Source organism: Salmo trutta, chromosome 13 (assembly GCF_901001165.1).
Source record: "Salmo trutta chromosome 13, fSalTru1.1, whole genome shotgun sequence".
Classification (NCBI taxonomy): domain Eukaryota; kingdom Metazoa; phylum Chordata; class Actinopteri; order Salmoniformes; family Salmonidae; genus Salmo; species Salmo trutta.
The window spans coordinates 21,530,673-21,548,536 of record NC_042969.1 but is presented as its reverse complement, the minus strand read 5'-3'; the positions used below and the strand labels follow the sequence as shown (position 1 = coordinate 21,548,536).

The 17,864-nt window shown below is 43.4% G+C and overlaps 1 protein-coding gene across 1 annotated transcript in view; it reads left to right on the top strand.

Annotated features, from left to right (window-relative positions):
* ppargc1b (peroxisome proliferator-activated receptor gamma, coactivator 1 beta) overlaps nucleotides 1–17,864 on the top strand; it is a 96,642-nt gene that overhangs the window by 62,573 nt on the left and 16,205 nt on the right. The window contains exons 2-4 of the mRNA XM_029771414.1: nucleotides 9,201–9,386; nucleotides 10,659–10,829; nucleotides 15,228–15,359. Coding sequence (XP_029627274.1) covers nucleotides 9,201–9,386; nucleotides 10,659–10,829; nucleotides 15,228–15,359 — 489 coding nt within the window. The remainder of the gene's footprint in view (nucleotides 1–9,200; nucleotides 9,387–10,658; nucleotides 10,830–15,227; nucleotides 15,360–17,864) is intronic.

The following is a 17,864-nucleotide window of genomic DNA, read 5'->3' as shown; positions in this document are numbered from 1 at the left end:
GCCAGCCGATAAATCGTCTGTAAACAGACATGGACATCTATAAGGAGTGCATAGTTGACATTCCTTCCTGGTTTATTTCTCCCTTGTCACCTTGGGCTTTCTGTTGATGGCACATATTTCAGAGGTGGTGGTGTAGGCTACATGTCCCCCACAGTAGCTGAGCGGGAGCGAGCGAACAAGGGGACGAGGAGGATGACAGAAAAGACAGAACACAGAAATGAAAACAGGAGAGCTGAAAGGACGGTGCTGGTGTTCTTGATAGTAGGTTATGGCTGGATTAACAATGATGCGCCAGCCAACATTTGCATAATTATCTCTGTGTGTAGTTTCACACAACACATGGCTGAGCTAACACTGTTTTCATGTCTCAGTTGGCAGTTTCTGATGCCACTTTAGAACACTGACTCATTTCCTTTTAGGTCCACACAAGGCAATAATATCCACTCTGCATTTGATAGGTTGATTATTATACATAACCTCCTTTGAGTTAGCAACAATTCACACCACAGCTCATAGTTACGTGCTTTAGATGATTCCTGCATTGATTCCTGGGTCCGTATCCACAATTCATCTCAGAGTAGGAGTGCTGTTCTAGGATCAGTTTAGGCTTTTATATCATAATAAATAAGATTATATCGACAGATCCTAGATTAGAACTCCTATAGAGATTCAGTTCTGGTGAATGGCCACCAGCATGGATCCCCACAGACAGCGTGTAGTATTACTAAATGACAGAGGCCAGAGCCACTTCAATTAAGGTTTGGTTGTGTTTCAATGGTGGTGTTGTGGTTCAGTGGTGCGGCTCTGGTTCAATGGTGCGGCTCTGGTTCAATGGTGCGGCTCTGGTTCAATGGTGCGGCTCTGGTTCAATGGTGCGGCTCTGGTTCAATGGTGCGGCTCTAGTTCAATGGTGCGGCTCTGGTTCAATGGTGCGGCTCTGGTTCAGTGGTGCGGCTCTGGTTCAGTGGTGCGGCTCTGGTTCAGTGGTGCGGCTCTGGTTCAATGGTGCGGCTCTGGTTCAATGGTGCGGCTCTGGTTCAATGGTGCGCCTCTGGTTCAATGGTGCGCCTCTGGTTCAATGGTGCGGCTCTGGTTCAATGGTGCGGCTCTGGTTCAATGGTGCGGCTCTGGTTCAATGGTGCGGCTCTGGTTCAATGGTGCGCCTCTGGTTCAATGGTGCGCCTCTGGTTCAATGGTGCGGCTCTGGTTAAATGGTGCGGCTGTGGTTCAATGGTGCGGCTGTGGTTCAATGGTGCGGCTGTGGTTCAATGGTGCGGCTGTGGTTCAATGGTGCGGCTGTGGTTCAATGGTGCGGCTCTGGTGCAATGGTGCGCCTCTGGTTCAATGGTGCGGCTCTGGTTCAATGGTGCGGCTCTGGTTCAATGGTGCGGCTCTGGTTCAATGGTGCGGCTCTGGTTCAATGGTGCGGCTCTGGTTCAATGGTGCGGCTGTGGTATGTGATTAAATCTGCTACATGATGCATGACTGCAGTGACTGAGGGGGGAGCGGTCTCAATGCATGTCCATGTCACATCCCTTAACATACTTTAAATGTGCCTCCCGAGTGGTGCAGCGGTCTAAGACACTGCATCGCAGTGCTAGAGGCGTCACTACAGATCTGGGTTCAATCTCGGGCTGTGTCGCAGCAGGCCGCAACCGGCAGACCAATGAGGCGCCACACAATTGGCCCAGCGTCGTCTGGGTTAGGGGAGGGTTTGGCCGGCAGGGATGTCCTTGTCCCATCACGCTCTAGGACTCCTTGTGACGGCCAGGCGCATGCACACTGACTTCTGTCACCAGCTGTACAGTGTTTCCTACGACACATTGGTGCGGCTGGCTTCTGGGTTAAGCGGGCAGTGTGTTAAGAAGCAGTGCGGCTTGGCGGTCGTGTTTCAGAGGATGCATGGCTCTCGACCTTCGCCTCTCCTGAGTCCGTACGGGAGTTGCAGTGATGGGATATGACTGTAACTACCAATTGGATATCACGAAATTGAGGCGAAAAAGGGGGAAAAGTACCAAAAAAACATACTGTACGTGCGTGCATATCGGTGTGTGTGTACATGGGTGCATGTGTGTGTGTACGGGGGTGCGTGTATACATGCACTCATGCGTATTTGCGTGTGTGCCTGACCGTTCTCCCTGTGACCTTAAACCTTCAGAGCCTAAGGATGTGTTTATTGATTGATATCCAGGCGGTCTGCTATGGAGACAAGGGAGGGGAGAAACAGGTCAAAAACACAAAGCCTGCCTGGAAATAAAGAGCTTTGCTCAAATTGATTAGCCTGGCCTCTTATTAGAAAGAGAGAGAGAGACAGTGAGATAGAGAAAAAATCCAATTTTGATAAACTCCCATGTCTATTGGGTGAAATACCATAGTGTGCAGCAACAGCAGCAAGATTTGTGACCTGTTGCCACAAGAAAAGGGCAACCAGTGAAAAACATACACCATTTGGCCTTCCTCACTAACGATGCCTTTTTTGCCTATTCCCTATTCCATGGTACCTTTGCCTATTAGATTTCCTGTCGTCAACCTCTTGCCTGATCTTCCGGACTACGTTATTAGCCTTTTCCCTACCTGTACTGTGACCGTTTTGGACCCCCTGTGTGTGACCTTCTGCCTGTCCCTGGACCCAGCTACCTGCCTCCTCCTGTGTATGACCTTCTGCCTGTCCCTGGACCCAGCTACCTGCCTCCTCCTGTGTATGACCTTCTGCCTGCCCCTGGACCCAGCTACCTGCCTCCTCCTGTGTATGACCTTCTGCCTGCCCCTGGACCCTGCTCCCTGCCTCCTCCTGTGTATGACCTTCTGCCTGCCCCTGGACCCAGCTACCTGCCTCCTCCTGTGTATGACCTTCTGCCTGCCCCTGGACCCAGCTACCTGCCTCCTCCTGTGGTCCTTTGCTAATAAACACCTGCTGCGCCCTGCTCTTGAAACCAGCTCTCTGTCTCCCATCGTATTCATTACAATTTAACTATTTTCACATCATTACAACACTGTATATATACATACTATGACATTTTAAATGTCTTTATTCTTTTGGAACTTTGGTAATTGTAATGTTTTCTGTACATGTTTTATTGTTTATTTCACTTTTGTTTCACTTGCTTTGGAAATGTAAACATACATTTCCCATGCCAATAAAGTCCTTAAATTGAATTGAGAGAAAGAGAGATATGCTCAGCAGGCTCTGCTCACACTTACTGGTCTGAGGCCAAACCAAACAACTAACAACATTGGACACTTTATGGAACACAAAGCTTTCACTATCTCATCCTGGAATATCCAAGGCCTAAGGTCATCTGCCTTTGGCCTAAAGAGCAGGAACCTGGACTTCACCAAAGAAATTGGAAATACAGACATTGTCATCCTACAAGAAACATGGTATAGAAGAGATGGACCCACTGGTTGCCCTCTTGGTTACAGAGAGCTGGTTGTCCCATCCACCAAACTACCAGGTGTGAAACAGGGAAGAGACTTGGGGGGTATGCAAATGTGGTACAGAGCAGACCTAACTCACTCTATTAAATTAATCAAAACAGAAACATTAGAAATTATCTCAACAGAGAGAAATGTCCTGTCTGCTACCTATATCCCCCCACTAGAATCCCCATACTTTAATGAAGACAGCTTCTCCATCCTGGAGGGGGAGATCAACCATTTCCAGGCCCAGGGACATGTACTAGTCTGTGGCGACCTAAATACCAGAACTGGACAAAAACCTGACACCCTCTTCACACAGGGGGACAAACACCTAGCTGGTAGGCTTCGAGGGGACTCCTATGGTAGGTACACCTATAGCTCATCTCTTGGCAGTAGTACTGTAGACTACTTTGTCACTGACCTCAACCCAGAGTCTCTCAGAGCGTTCAGTCAGCCCACTGACACCCCTATCAGATCACAGCAAAATCACAGTCTACTTGAACAGATCAATACTCAATCATGAGGCATCAAAGCCAAAGGAACTGAATAATATTAAGAAATGCTATAGATGGAAGGAATGTAGTGTGGAAACCTACCAAAAAACTTTTAGGCAACAACAAATTCAATCCCTTTTACACATCTTCCTGGACAAAACATTCCACTGTAATAGTGAAGAGTATATTTTATCTTCTCTATGAAATCTAAAAATGTCAAACAGAAAACCGAAGAAAATTAACAACAATGACAAATGGTTTGATGAAGAATGCAAAAACCTAACCACTTTTGGGAAAATTGGAAAACAATAAACAAACAATAACGCGAAGAGTTATCTATCCGGAGATGTATGGGTAAACCACTTCTCCAATCTTTTTGACCCAATAACAAAGAACAAACAGCAAAAAAATATACATGATCAAATACAAATCTTAGAATCAACTATTAAAGACTACCAGAACTCACTGGATTCTCCAATTACATTGAATGAACTACAGGACAACATATAAACCCTCCAACCCAACAAGGCCTGTGGTGTTGATGGTATCTTCAATGAAATGATCAAATAAACAGACCACAAATTCCAATTGGCTTTAACTCTTTAATAACATCATCCTTGGCTCTTGAATCTTCCCCAACATTTGGAAGCAAGGACTGATCACCCCAAACCACAAAAGTGGAGACAAATATTACCCCAGTAACTACCGTGGGATATGAGTCAATAGCAACCTTGGGAAAATCCTCCTTCCCGTGCCAATAAAGTCCTTAAATTGAACATGGAAGGAGATAGGAGTGCTTAAAGGCTCCATCACCCACACACACAGTCAACGCTGGAGTCAGACCTGCAGAAAGGATGGATGGATCGGGGGGGGGGGGGGGGGGCATGTAGAGGGCATTCTCCCCATCCTCTCTTTCTCCTCTTTACTCCTTCCACATCTTCTGAGATATCAAACCAGCTAGCCTGCCACCACAGCTCTCTCTCGCTCTCTCTCTCTCGCTCAGCCAGAGAATATTATAATTGAGATGGCTTGAGTATCCAGTCCTTTGATCATTACAGTGGCACACACAACTGTGTTGGCCTACATCTGCAATTTATATAACTTTTATCAATTTATTACCCCCTAATCTTTGATCCAACAAACATAATGTAGAGTTGCTATCGTGGCACTGAAGGTTGGTTTCCATCAAAGAGAACACAGCTTTCCTGTCATAAATGTACAACTCACTAACTAGACAAGGCACTGATAGGCTAGTTTGTGGCTTTTCAATGTCCTGGAAATGTAATGTGTGTTCGAAAAGGTATATTTTTCACAGGGACGAAATTACCCTTGTTCTGCTTGTCTCAACGAGACCACTCATCTCATTGTCAACAGAAAGCGTTGCTGGAAGTGATTTCTGATGATTGGTTGTAACCAGGCTGACCCCGGACTAGTTTAATGAAATGAGTGAAATTGGATTGGATTAGTTAGAGGCGGGTGCGACGTGAAACAGAGCTGGAGTATTTAGTGTTAGTCACATTTAATCAAAGATGCTTAGCTAGGGCTCTGTGGCACAGAATATTCAGCCTGTGGTTAGGCTCTGCTAGGGGCCACCTGCAAACCGCATTGTCAAAGTCAGGTACAACCTGTAAACCAGTGTCCCCCTCTGGCACGCCAAAGACAACTATCAGAAACCAGGAATGTAACAAATGTAAAACATTCTTAACTTTTAAACTGCCACGTTTTTATTGTTTAAACAACAAGAGAAAATCATAAAATGACGTGAATTCACAATTCAGATATGGTCCTGTGTGTGACCGCTAGGGGGCAGTGCTGTTCAATCTACCGCAGTCCTGGCTAGCTACCAGAGGTTGTCAGTAATTACCACAGACACAGTCATAAAACCCACCTATTTCTACAATTTATCTTATTAAAATGAGATTTTCAATCTAACCTTAACCATACTGCTAGCCTTATGCCCTAACCCTAACCTTAAATTAAGACCAAAAAGCAACAAATCTGGATTTTTTACGATATGACCAATTTTGACTTTGTGTTTGTGGTAACTAGTGGAAACCCTACCAGACGGTGCTCACCTTACTGTCGCTTCCTTGCTCTCTGCCATTTTTTCAACTATTAACGATGATGACATTCCGGGGCGCTTTATATCCGTGGTAAATAATTACAGCACGGTTGCGTTAGGTGTTTGTTCAATTTAAATGTTTCCCTTTATGATGATGATTGGGACCTGATAGTGGTTGTTTAGTCATTTTAATTATATATATATATATATATATATATATATATATAGTTGAAGTCAGAAGTTTACATACACCTTAGCCAAATACATTTAAACTGAGTTTTTCACAATTCCTGACATTTAATCCTAGTAAAAATTCCCTGTTTTAGGTCAGTTAGGATCACCACTTTATTTTAAGAATGTGAAATGTCAGAATAATAGTAGAGAATGATTTACTTCAGCTTTTATTTCTTTCATCACCATTCCCAGTGGGTCAGAAGTTTACATACACTGAATTCGTATTTGGTAGCATTGCTTTTAAATCGTTTAACTTGGGTGAATCGTTTCGGGTAGCCTTCCACAAACTTCCCACAATAATTTGGGTGAATTTTGGCCCTTTCCTCCTGACAGAGCTGGTGTAACTGAATCAGGTTTGTAGGCCTCCTTTCTCATACATGCCTTTTCAGTTCTGCCCACACATTTTCTATAGGTTTGAGGTCAGGGCTTTGTGATGGCCACTCCAATACCTTGACTTTGTTGTCCTTAAGCCATTTTGCCTCAACTTTGGAAGTATGCTTGGGGTCATTGTCCATTTGGAAGACCCATTTGCGACCAAGCTTTAACTTCCTGGCTGATGTCTTGAGATGTTGCTTCAATATATCCACATCATTTTCTTTCCTTATGGTGCCATCTATTTTGTAAAGTGCACCAGTCCCTCCTGCAGCAAAGCACCCCCACAACATGATGCCGCCACCCCCGTGCTTCACGGTTGGGATGGTGTTCTTTGGCTTGCAAGCCTCCTCCTTTTTCCTCCAACAAACATGACGATGGTCATTATGTTCAAACAGTTCTATTTTTGTTTAACCAGACCAGAGGACATTTCTCCAAAAAGTACAATCTTTGTCCCCATGTGCAGTTGCAAACCGTTGTCTGGCTTTTTTTATGGCGGTTTTAGAGCAGTGGCTTCTTCCTTGCTGAGCGGCCTTTCAGGTTTTGTCAATATAGGACTTGTTTTACTGTGGATATAGATACTTTTGTTACCTGTTTCCTCCAGCATCTTTCCAAGGTCCTTTGCTGTTGTTCTGGGATTGATTGCACTTTTCGCACCAAAGTACGTTCATCTCTAGGAGACAGAAAGAGTCTCCTTCCTGAGCAGTATGACAACTGCGTGGTCCCATGGTGTTTATACTCGCGTACTATTGTTTGTACAGATGAACGTGGTACCTTCAGGCGTTTGGAAATTGCTCCCAAAGATGGACCAGACTTGTGGAGGTCTACAATTTTTTTTCTGAGGTCTTGGCTGATTTCTTTTGAGTTTCCCATAATGTCAAGCAAAGAGGCACTGAGTTTTGAAGGTGGTCTTGAAATACATCCACAGGTACACCTCCAATTGACTCAAATTATGTCAATTAGCCTATCAGAAACTTCTAAAGCCATGACATCATTTTCTGAAATTTTCCAAGCTTTTTAAAGGCACAGTCAATTTAGTGTATGTAAACTTCTTACCCACTGGAATTGTGATACAGTGAATTATAAGTGAAATTATCTGTCTGTAAACAATTGTTGGAAAAATTTCTTGTGTCATGCGCAAAGTAGATGTCCTAACGGACTTGCCAAAACTATAGTTTGTTAACTAGAAATTTGTGGAGTGGTTGAAAACGAGTTAAGTGTATGTAAACTTCTGACTTCAACTGTATTTATATAAAAATATATATTTAAAAAAAATCTAAACTTCAACGATACCAGTTTTGTTTAAACATCACCCCAATCAGAAAAGTACACACACACTCACACTCACTACTCTTCTCCTCGAAGTCCTCTCCAGCTCCACTTTCCGCTGGCATAGCCTATTTCCTGTTCTGTCCCTCTCTTCATGAAATGTGCTTTCCATCTCTCTCCCCAGGGGACTAGAGTCACATCCCTTCACTCTGGCTTATTCCCCAAACCCCTACCAGAGGACCCCCAGCACTGCTGCTCTGTAGTAGAATGTCCCAGGTTTACTACCAGAGGACCCCAGCACTGCTGCTCTGTAGTAGAATATCCCAGTTTTACTACCAGTGGACCCCAGCACTGCTGCTCTGTAGTAGAATATCCCAGTTTTACTACCAGAGGACCCCAGCACTGCTGCTCTGTAGTAGAATATGCCAGTTTAACTACCAGAGGACCCCCAGCACTGCTGCTCTGTAGTAGAATATCCCAGTTTAACTACCAGAGGACCCCAGCACTGCTGCTCTGTAGTAGAATATCCCAGTTTTACTACCAGAGGACCCCAGCACTGCTGCTCTGTAGTAGAATATCCCAGTTTTACTACCAGAGGACCCCAGCACTGCTGCTCTGTAGTAGAATATCCCAGTTTTACTACCAGAGGACCCCAGCACTGCTGCTCTGTAGTAGAATATCCCAGTTTTACTACCAGAGGACCCCAGCACTGCTGCTCTGTAGTAGAATATCCCAGGTTTACTACCAGAGGACCCCAGCACTGCTGCTCTGTAGTAGAATATCCCAGTTTAACTACCAGAGGACCCCAGCGCTGCTGCTCTGTAGTAGAATATCCCAGTTTAACTACCAGAGGACCCCAGCACTGCTGCTCTGTAGTAGAATATCCCAGTTTTACTACCAGAGGACCCCAGCACTGCTGCTCTGTAGTAGAATATCCCAGGTTTACTAGGGCTCATTAGCAGATGTTCTCAGTCTCATGACTCTGGTCTGTCTGTGTGGTCCATGTTTCATCACTCTGTCCATTAGTTGTAATGAGCGTGTGCTGAGGGAGACTGTTTCTTTCATAGGGCTCTGCGTCATTGACAACCATACTCTACTGTAGTAGTCTATCCACTTCCATTAATATGAGCATGCTGACGAGCATGGTTTAAGTAGAGGCTGCTGGCCCATTACCCTTCCATTAAGCATTACAGCTATTTGATATCAATGGAATTGATGTAATGTATATTTACATATATTCGATAAGATATCAATGATATTTTCAATGTACTGTATTTCTTTAAAAGGACTTTGATCAAACAAGAGTCTAACCTGACCCTCCCTCCCTCCCTCGGTCTCTCTCTCTCCAGTATGGGGAGGAGGAGGTCTGCTCGAACCGCCTGGACGCTGACTTCCCTGACATTGACCTCTCTCAACTGGACGCCAGTGACTTTGACTCAGTCAACTGCCTCAGCGAGCTCCACTGGTGCAACGACAATGCTGACATCTCCCCTGCCTCCATCCAGTACAGCACAGGAGACCCCGAGCTCTTTGAGGTGAGACGCTCGGCCCGCGTGCTCAGGATTCTAATAGCCTGGGCCTGTATCAATCCTTTTTTCAGAGTAGGAGTGCTGATCTAAGATCACTCTTACCTTTTAGATCATAATGAATAAGATTAGATGGACAGATCCTAGATCATCACTCCTACTCTGAGATGCTTTGTAGATACGGGCCCAGATCTGTTTGTTCTGTCTTGGAAACTGATCTGGGACCAGGCTAGGATTCCACCAGGACCACCTACCCTATGTAATAGAACTCCAACATAGGGACTACAACTCTTAGAAAAAAGGTGCTATCTAGAACCTAAAACGGTTCTTCAGCTGTCCCAATATGAGAACCTTTTGAAGAACCCTTTTTGGTTGCAGATAGAACCCTTTTGGGTCCCACGTAGAAGAACCCTTTCCACAGAGGATTCTATATGGAACACAAAAAAAGGGTTCTACTTGGAACCAAAAAGGGTTCTCTTATGGAGACAGCCAAAGAATCCCTTTGGAACCCTTCTATGATTGTAGGGTTGCAAAATGCCTGGGACTTTCAATACATTCCCTGGTTTTCCAGAAATCCTCTTTGGATGGTTCTGGATTTCCCTCCTGACTCCAGGAATCCTCCAACTGGGATTTCAGGAAAACCAGGGAATTTATTGAAAGTCCCAGGCATTTTGCAACCCTACATAGGACTAGACTACACACATTATTGGTAAACTGAAGAGGCTCCAGTCTTAGTCTATGATAAAGTTGTAGACTCCCATCTTAGAATTTTTATCGATCAGACTAATGCACACGTCATATAATGTGTTCATAAACATCACCCACCATTGAGTGAGCTGGGCCCCACCACCCAATGCTGTTGTCTAATTTACCATCCACTTGATAATAATCCCTTGTTCAGATTGATTTTAGAGGGATAGAGTAGCGATTGGATTGGGACGATCGCCTCCGGGCCTTGTTTTGGATGCCAGTGTGGAAGCCATTGATCTCCCAGCTTAGTTCATTTAACCTTCAGATGGGGGGGTGTGGGGGGAGATGAAACCTTGTTTACTTCCCATAGGCTATCTCTGCTCTGTTATCATCCCACCACCAGACTCTATTCTCTTAGTAACATGGCAGCTGCTAAAACGAACAACACTGTGCATGGATGGATGGTGCTCTCAGACCAGAGTAGCCATTTCAGAATTCAAATGCAGAGTGCTCTGTGTTGTAACTGACTGTGTTGTAAGTGGGTAGTAGTGTGTTCACTGATGCCCCCTCTCTCTCTCCTGCCCCCTCCAGATAGAAGAGGAGAATGCGGCGCTGCTGGCTGCTCTCACAGACAGCCTGGACGGCATGGTGGAGGACGAGGAGGGGGGGCTGTCTGTTTTTCCCTCACTGAGGGAGGGGTCCGAGGAGGACCTCCCCTTCCCTTCAGGCTCCCTGAGCCCAGAGACAGAAGATCCGTCTCTAGTAAGAACCCTTCCTCACTGTTTAAGGTGGATTTGGATGGGCCTCTGCTCTGACTACCCCACAGCATGGGTATGATAGTCAACAAAGGTCTGAATTTTTCTCATTTTGGGCTTTTCCATTCTTTTTAGCAACCACTACTTCTAATAAGAATGCTTTTTACTGGCAGGCACAGGCAGGCAACCTGGACCACAAACTGTTCTCTAAAAGAAACTGTGGCTCTCACCTCTTTTTGACCCCCCTCCCCCTGCAGTGCATTCAGAACGTATTCAGACACCTTGACCTTTTCCACATTTTGGTATGTTACAGCCTTATTATAAAATGGATTAAATCATTTTTCCCCCTCATCAATCAACACACAAAAAAATGGTAAAATAACATTTACATAAGTATTCAGACCCTTAGTCAGTACTTTGTCTTATTGGGTATTATGTGTACCCCATAATGACACATTTAATTTAATCAATTTGCAAATAATAAGGCTGTAACGTAACAAAATGTTGAAAATGTACTTTCCGGATGCACTGTACCTCCCCTAACTCTCATTCAATCTTCCTTTTTTTCCTTTCCCCCATTGTTCTATTTCTCTCTCACTCCTTTGCCATCTTAAAGGGGTGATATACTACTGTCATACCCATGTCTGACTCCTAGGACCCAGCCCAGCATCCTATAGCGCCAGCAGTAACACTGTGGCGCTAACCCTGTGACCCCCTCTCCTCTTTTCACACTGTCCTTTGGGATGCCTCTACCCTCTCTCCCCTGCACCCCTCTCAGGAAAAACATGTTTTTATTTTCAACTGTTGTCCCTATCTACTCATGCTTGCTGTGGATTGCAACAGAAAACTGGTATATTTTACAGAGAATACATTAATAGGATTTCATTACATTGGGAAACATTTGGCCAGTTGATATTCTGTGTGCTCGGATGAGCATGTAGGTAGCTCTGGTACAACAGTGAACTAGGAAGTCTGGTGTAATATATGCCCTCTTATTCCTCCTGTAATATGTCCTTAACCCTCCTGTAATGTGTCCTTAACCCTCCTGTAATATGTTCTTAACCCTCCTGTAATATGTCCTTAACCCTCCTGTAATATGTCTTAACCCTCCTGTAATATGTCCTTAACCCTCCTGTAATATGTCCTTAACCCTCCTGTAATATGTCCTTAACCCTCCTGTAATATGTCCTTATTCCTCCTGTAATATGTCCTTAACCCTACTGTAATATGTCCTTATTCCTCTTGTAATATGCCCTTATTCTTCCTGTAATATGTCCTTAACCCTCCTGTAATATGTCCTTATTCCTCCTGTAATATGTCCTTACTCCTCCTGTAATACATCCTTAACCCTCCTGTAATACGTCCTTATTCTTCCTGTAATATGTCCTTAACCCTCCTGTAATATGTCCTTATTCCTCCTGTAATATGTCCTTACTCCTCCTGTAATACGTCCTTAACCCTCCTGTAATACGTCCTTATTTCTCCTGTAATATGTCCTTATTCCTCCTGTAATATGTCCTTTATCCTCCTGTAATATGTCCTTATTCCTCTTGTCCACAATGAAGCCAAAATACTTCCTTCATTTTCCTTAAGTTTGGAAACTTTGGAGTGGGTAAAGAGACAGAAATCCCAAATGATCAAGGCAAGGGTTACAAAGGTCCTATTGGGTTACAGCGCTGAGGGAAATGAGTTATCTACATACCTACATGGTCTCTACCTCGAGTCACTCTGCCTCTCAGAGATAATTACAATTACAGGAGAACATTCAGACTCTATATATACCCACTGATGGGACATTTTTAACAAATTGATGGAAATTACCCCCATGATGTCCTTAGATAGCTTAAGAATCTTAATGGGAGTTGGTATCAGTTCGTACTGATAGCAGCAATACAACAAAATGAGTCAAAACTGGTATTCTGTTTATGTTGTTGTGCATGCTAGTCATTCAGAGGTAAACGTTGTTGTGCATGCTAGTCATTCAGAGGTAAACGTTGTTGTGCATGCTAGTCATTCAGAGGTAAATGTTGTTGTGCATGCTAGTCATTCAGAGGTAAACGTTGTTGTGCATGCTAGTCATTCAGAGGTAAACGTTGTTGTGCATGCTAGTCATTCAGAGGTAAACATTTGTTGTGCATGCTGGTCATTCAGAGGTAAACGTTGTTGTGCATGCTAGTCATTCAGAGGTAAACGTTGTTGTGCATGCTAGTCATTCAGAGGTAAACGTTGTTGTGCATGCTAGTCATTCAGAGGTAAACGTTGTTGTGCATGCTAGTCATTCAGAGGTAAACGTTGTTGTGCATGCTAGTCATTCAGAGGTAAACATTGTTGTGCATGCTAGTCATTCAGAGGTAAACGTTGTTGTGCATGCTAGTCATTCAGAGGTAAACGTTGTTGTGCATGCTAGTCATTCAGAGGTAAACGTTGTTGTGCATGCTGGTCATTCAGAGGTAAACGTTGTTGTGCATGCTAGTCATTCAGAGGTAAACGTTGTTGTGCATGCTAGTCATTCAGAGGTAAACGTTGTTGTGCATGCTAGTCATTCAGAGGTAAACGTTGTTGTGCATGCTAGTCATTCAGAGGTAAACGTTGTTGTGCATGCTAGTCATTCAGAGGTAAACGTTGTTGTGCATGCTAGTCATTCAGAGGTAAACGTTGTTGTGCATGCTAGTCATTCAGAGATAAACGTTGTTGTGTATGCTAGTCATTCAGAGGTAAACATTTGTTGTGCATGCTAGTCATTAAGAGGTAAACATTTGTTGTGCATGCTAGTCATTCAGAGGTAAACGTTGTTGTGCATGCTAGTCATTCAGAGGTAAACATTTGTGGTGTTTTTACTGACAAATATACAGACCCATAGATAATGTAGACTGGAGTAGTGGATTGATGGCCAATAAGATGTCATTATATTCAACATCTGTTTTTAGGCAAAAAAGGCCCATTTTATATTTTGAAATGTGGATTAACATGGTGACACGTAACAGTCCACCTCCCTCCCTTCCTGCCTGCCTGTCAGTCCCTCTCCATCCCAGTGACAGACCAGAGGATTTATTGATGTGACCCTGGGGGTAACCTCGTTGCACAGCGCATATAAGCCTGGAATATCAACCACTCAAAATTGGCCTTAGTAGGAGTGACCATAGGATTCTATGGGAGTGACCTTACTGAGTAAAGTATTTGTCATCATTTAATTTTAGCGAATCGCATGACTGTGAGGTGTGGCTCTGTGCTTGTGGTGTGAGAATGTGTTGTGGGAGATGATTGGTTGGTTGAGTTTCTCCCAGCTCTCTGCATTGGCTAACATTGGTCCGCTAGACTCTGCGCATTTGGGCGGAAGTGTCTGGGAACGAGATTACCCTGGGGGTGTCATGACTGGTTAGTGAGTGGAGGAGCAGGACTCCCTCTACTGGCAGGATCTGTAACTGCACCTGACGTGTGTGTGTGTGTGTGTGTGTGTGTGTGTGTGTGTGTGTGTGTGTGTGTGTGTGTGTGTGTGTGTGTGTGTGTGTGGCAAAGTGTGTGTGGCAAAGTGTGTGTGTGTGTGCGTGTGTGTGTGTGGCAAAGTGTGTGTGTGTGGCAAAGTATGTGTGTGTGTGTGTGTGTATGCGTGTGTGTGCGTGTGTGTGTGTGTGAGGCAAAGTGTGTGTGTGTGTGTGCGAGAGGTTGTGAGCAGCAGAGAACAAGGGCTACATTGAGCCAGGCAGTGCAGGAATTGGTCCAGAGTAGAGTAGTCTTTCATGGCATGGGTGGGCCTGGCGCACCAACAGTGTACATAGAGATGGAAACCTTCAGCGCCCCTTCACTTTCCTCAATGAAACACTGAGAGGCACCATTGAAGCCCATGCCGGGTTGGCACATGCTGACAGGGATGGGCAACTCAATTAGCACTGTTCTTCTCATCAATTTCATCATCTGTTTCAACATGACATATAAGACCAGTCAGTATTAACATACTGGGACCAGCCACATCATTCCCTCACATCTACAGTCAGCACTCTGGTGACATCCACAGTGTGTTCCAAAACCAGCGCAGCTTAGGGGATTGTTGTTGTAAGCTGATTTATATCATCTGATGATTTCACATGCGATGCCGCTGCCTCAATGTGTAATGAATGAAATGCGAGGGAATAAAATGTCCATTTGAACTGCAGTGCAGCATTAACTCCTGGTTGAAAAGTGACTAGGAGAGCTATAGAATCACATTTCTGTTTGATCTTATATTCACACAGCTTCCTCCTGTCAGCTTCGGTTTGAACGCTGGACGGAGGAGCAGAAAGGGAAGGAGGGTTTTTGCGGTGGAATGGACCCTGTCAGGAGTGATGATACTGTATGTTCTGCTGATGGATGGATTGATTGGCAGACGTGTAAATGACAGTTGTCCCAACCTATGTCCCCCTCCCTACAGCTGAAAAGGCTCCTGCTGTCCCCCCCTAACGTGCCCACGGGCCTGGACTCACACAAAGAGGGCAGCAGTAGCAGTGTGCATCGCCATAGCAGCCGGAGCCTGCATATGAAACCTGTCAGGCCTTTGGTTAAGGTGAGTGAGTTGGAGGTCTGTGTTCTAGAATAGAGCTCTGTTTTGTAGAAAAGAGCTCTGTCTAGAATAGAGCTTTAGCAGCTCAGAATGGGTACATGAGACACTGAAAGGAAAAATCCACCCAGAACCACTCATTCCTATAAATGTTACATAACACTAATATGTGAGAACAATATTTTTTTGGTGAACAAATGCTTCATTTTGTCGTTGTAATAAGGTTGGTAGCAACATGTGAAAATTGTTGTGGAAATCTATTGTAGCTCAAGTCGACTACAAAATCCACAATGCAACGCTCTCACTGTGGGCAAACGTAGCTACACACAATAATACCAAAGTCAATATCTGCATGTGAAGTAGCTAGTTAGCTGTAAAATCACCTAAACAAACTGCTCTACAATCTCACCATGTTGAACCTTCAGATTCGATGTGCCTCAGAGTGGAGTCTGACATTCGCAACCGCACCATGCAATGCATCCTGGACTGAAGGGGCAGACAAATAGGAGAAATGTGTTAGATCCTCTGTTAAATTACACATTTCTCCAGGTAGGAATATCACAAAAATATGATCAATGGCTCATTCGAGAGAAGACAACCTGTCGCGTTATGACATCGGCATATGTATTGAAATCTGACATGTATGATAAATGTTTTCACAATATAAAATTCCTATTAACTTCCAGTGTAGTGAGAGTTTACTACTTTATCGCAATGCTACGTCATACCAGCTGAATTTCTGCCTGCTTGAATGGCAATTGCTCAGATACACATGAAAACATGAAATGACCCCGGGAATCGAACGTTGCTTGGAGATGCACAAAAACAATACAACATTCAAAATGGGTGAATCTTTACTTTAAAGAGAGAGAGAGCAGATGCATAGGCCACACGACAGGAAAGGCTTTCTATATTATGACCCTTAGTTCTATACTATGATCCTTAGTTCTATACTATGACCCTTAGTTCTATATTATGACCCTTAGTTCTATATTATGACCCTCAGTTCTATATTATGACCCTGAGTGCTATATTATGACCCTTAGTGCTATACTATGACCCGTAGTTCTATATTATGATCCTTAGATCTATATTATGACCCTTAGTTCTATGATCTTTATTTCTATATTAATATCCTTCGTTCTATACTATGACCTTTATTTCTATATTAATATCCTTAGTTCTATACTATGACCCTTAGTTCTATACTATGACCTTGATTTCTATATTTTGGTCCTTAGTTCTTTATTATGACCCATAGTGCTATGCTATGACCCTTAGTTCTATATTATGACCCTTAGTTCTATATTATGACCCTCAGTTCTATATTATGACCCTTAGTTCTATATTATGACCCTTAGTGCTATATTATGACCCTTAGTGCTATGCTATATCCCATAGTTCTATATTATGATCCTTAGTTCTATATTATGACCCTTAGTTCTATACTATGACCTTTATTTCTATATGACCCTTAGTTCTATACTATGACCTTTAGTTTTATATTATGACCCTCAGTTCTATATTATGACCCTTAGTTCTATATTATGACCCTTAGTGCTATACTATGACCCTTAGTTTTATATTATGACCCTCAGTTCTATATTATGACCCTTAGTTCTATACTATGACCTTTAGTTCTATATTATGACCCTTAGTTTTAGATTATGATCCTTAGTTCTATATTATGACCCTTAGTTCTATGACCTTTATTTCTATATTAATATCCTTAGTTCTATACATTGACCTTTAGTTCTATACTATGACCTTTATTTCTATATTAATATCCTTAGTTCTATACTAGGACCCTTAGTTCTATACTATGACCTTGATTTCTATATCTTAGTTCTTTATTATGACCCATAGTGCTACACTATGACCCTTAGTTCTATATTATGACCCTTAGTTCTATATTATGACCCTTAGTGCTATATTATGACCCTTAGTGCTATGCTATATCCCATAGTTCTATATTATGATCCTAAGTTCTATATTATGATCCTTAGTTCTATATTACGACCCTTAGTTCTATATTATGACCCTTAGTGCTATGCTATATCCCGTAGTTCTATATTATGACCCTTAGTTCTATATTATGACCCTTAGTTCTATACTATGACCTTTATTTCTATATGACCCTTAGTTCTATACTATGACCCTTAGTTCTATACTATGACCCTTAGTTCTATATTATGACCCTTAGTTCTATTTTATGACCCTTAGTGCTATATTATGACCCTTAGTTTTATACTAAGCCTGTGTTTTGTCATTTATTACCCCTGTCCTGTTCAATCCTGTTCTGGCTTTTCAGTTCTGGTTTGCGGGGCCGAGGCATGTGACATCTTTGGAGTGACAGATGGCTGTAGTCTTGATCAGGGGAAAGGCACCTCTGGCAATGAGCTCTCTCTTTCTCTCTCTCTCTCGATACTTGGAACATTGGTATGCGGCAGGTAGCATAGTGATTAGAGAGGGGAGCCAGGAACCAGAGGGTTTGCCATTTCGAATCTCGGG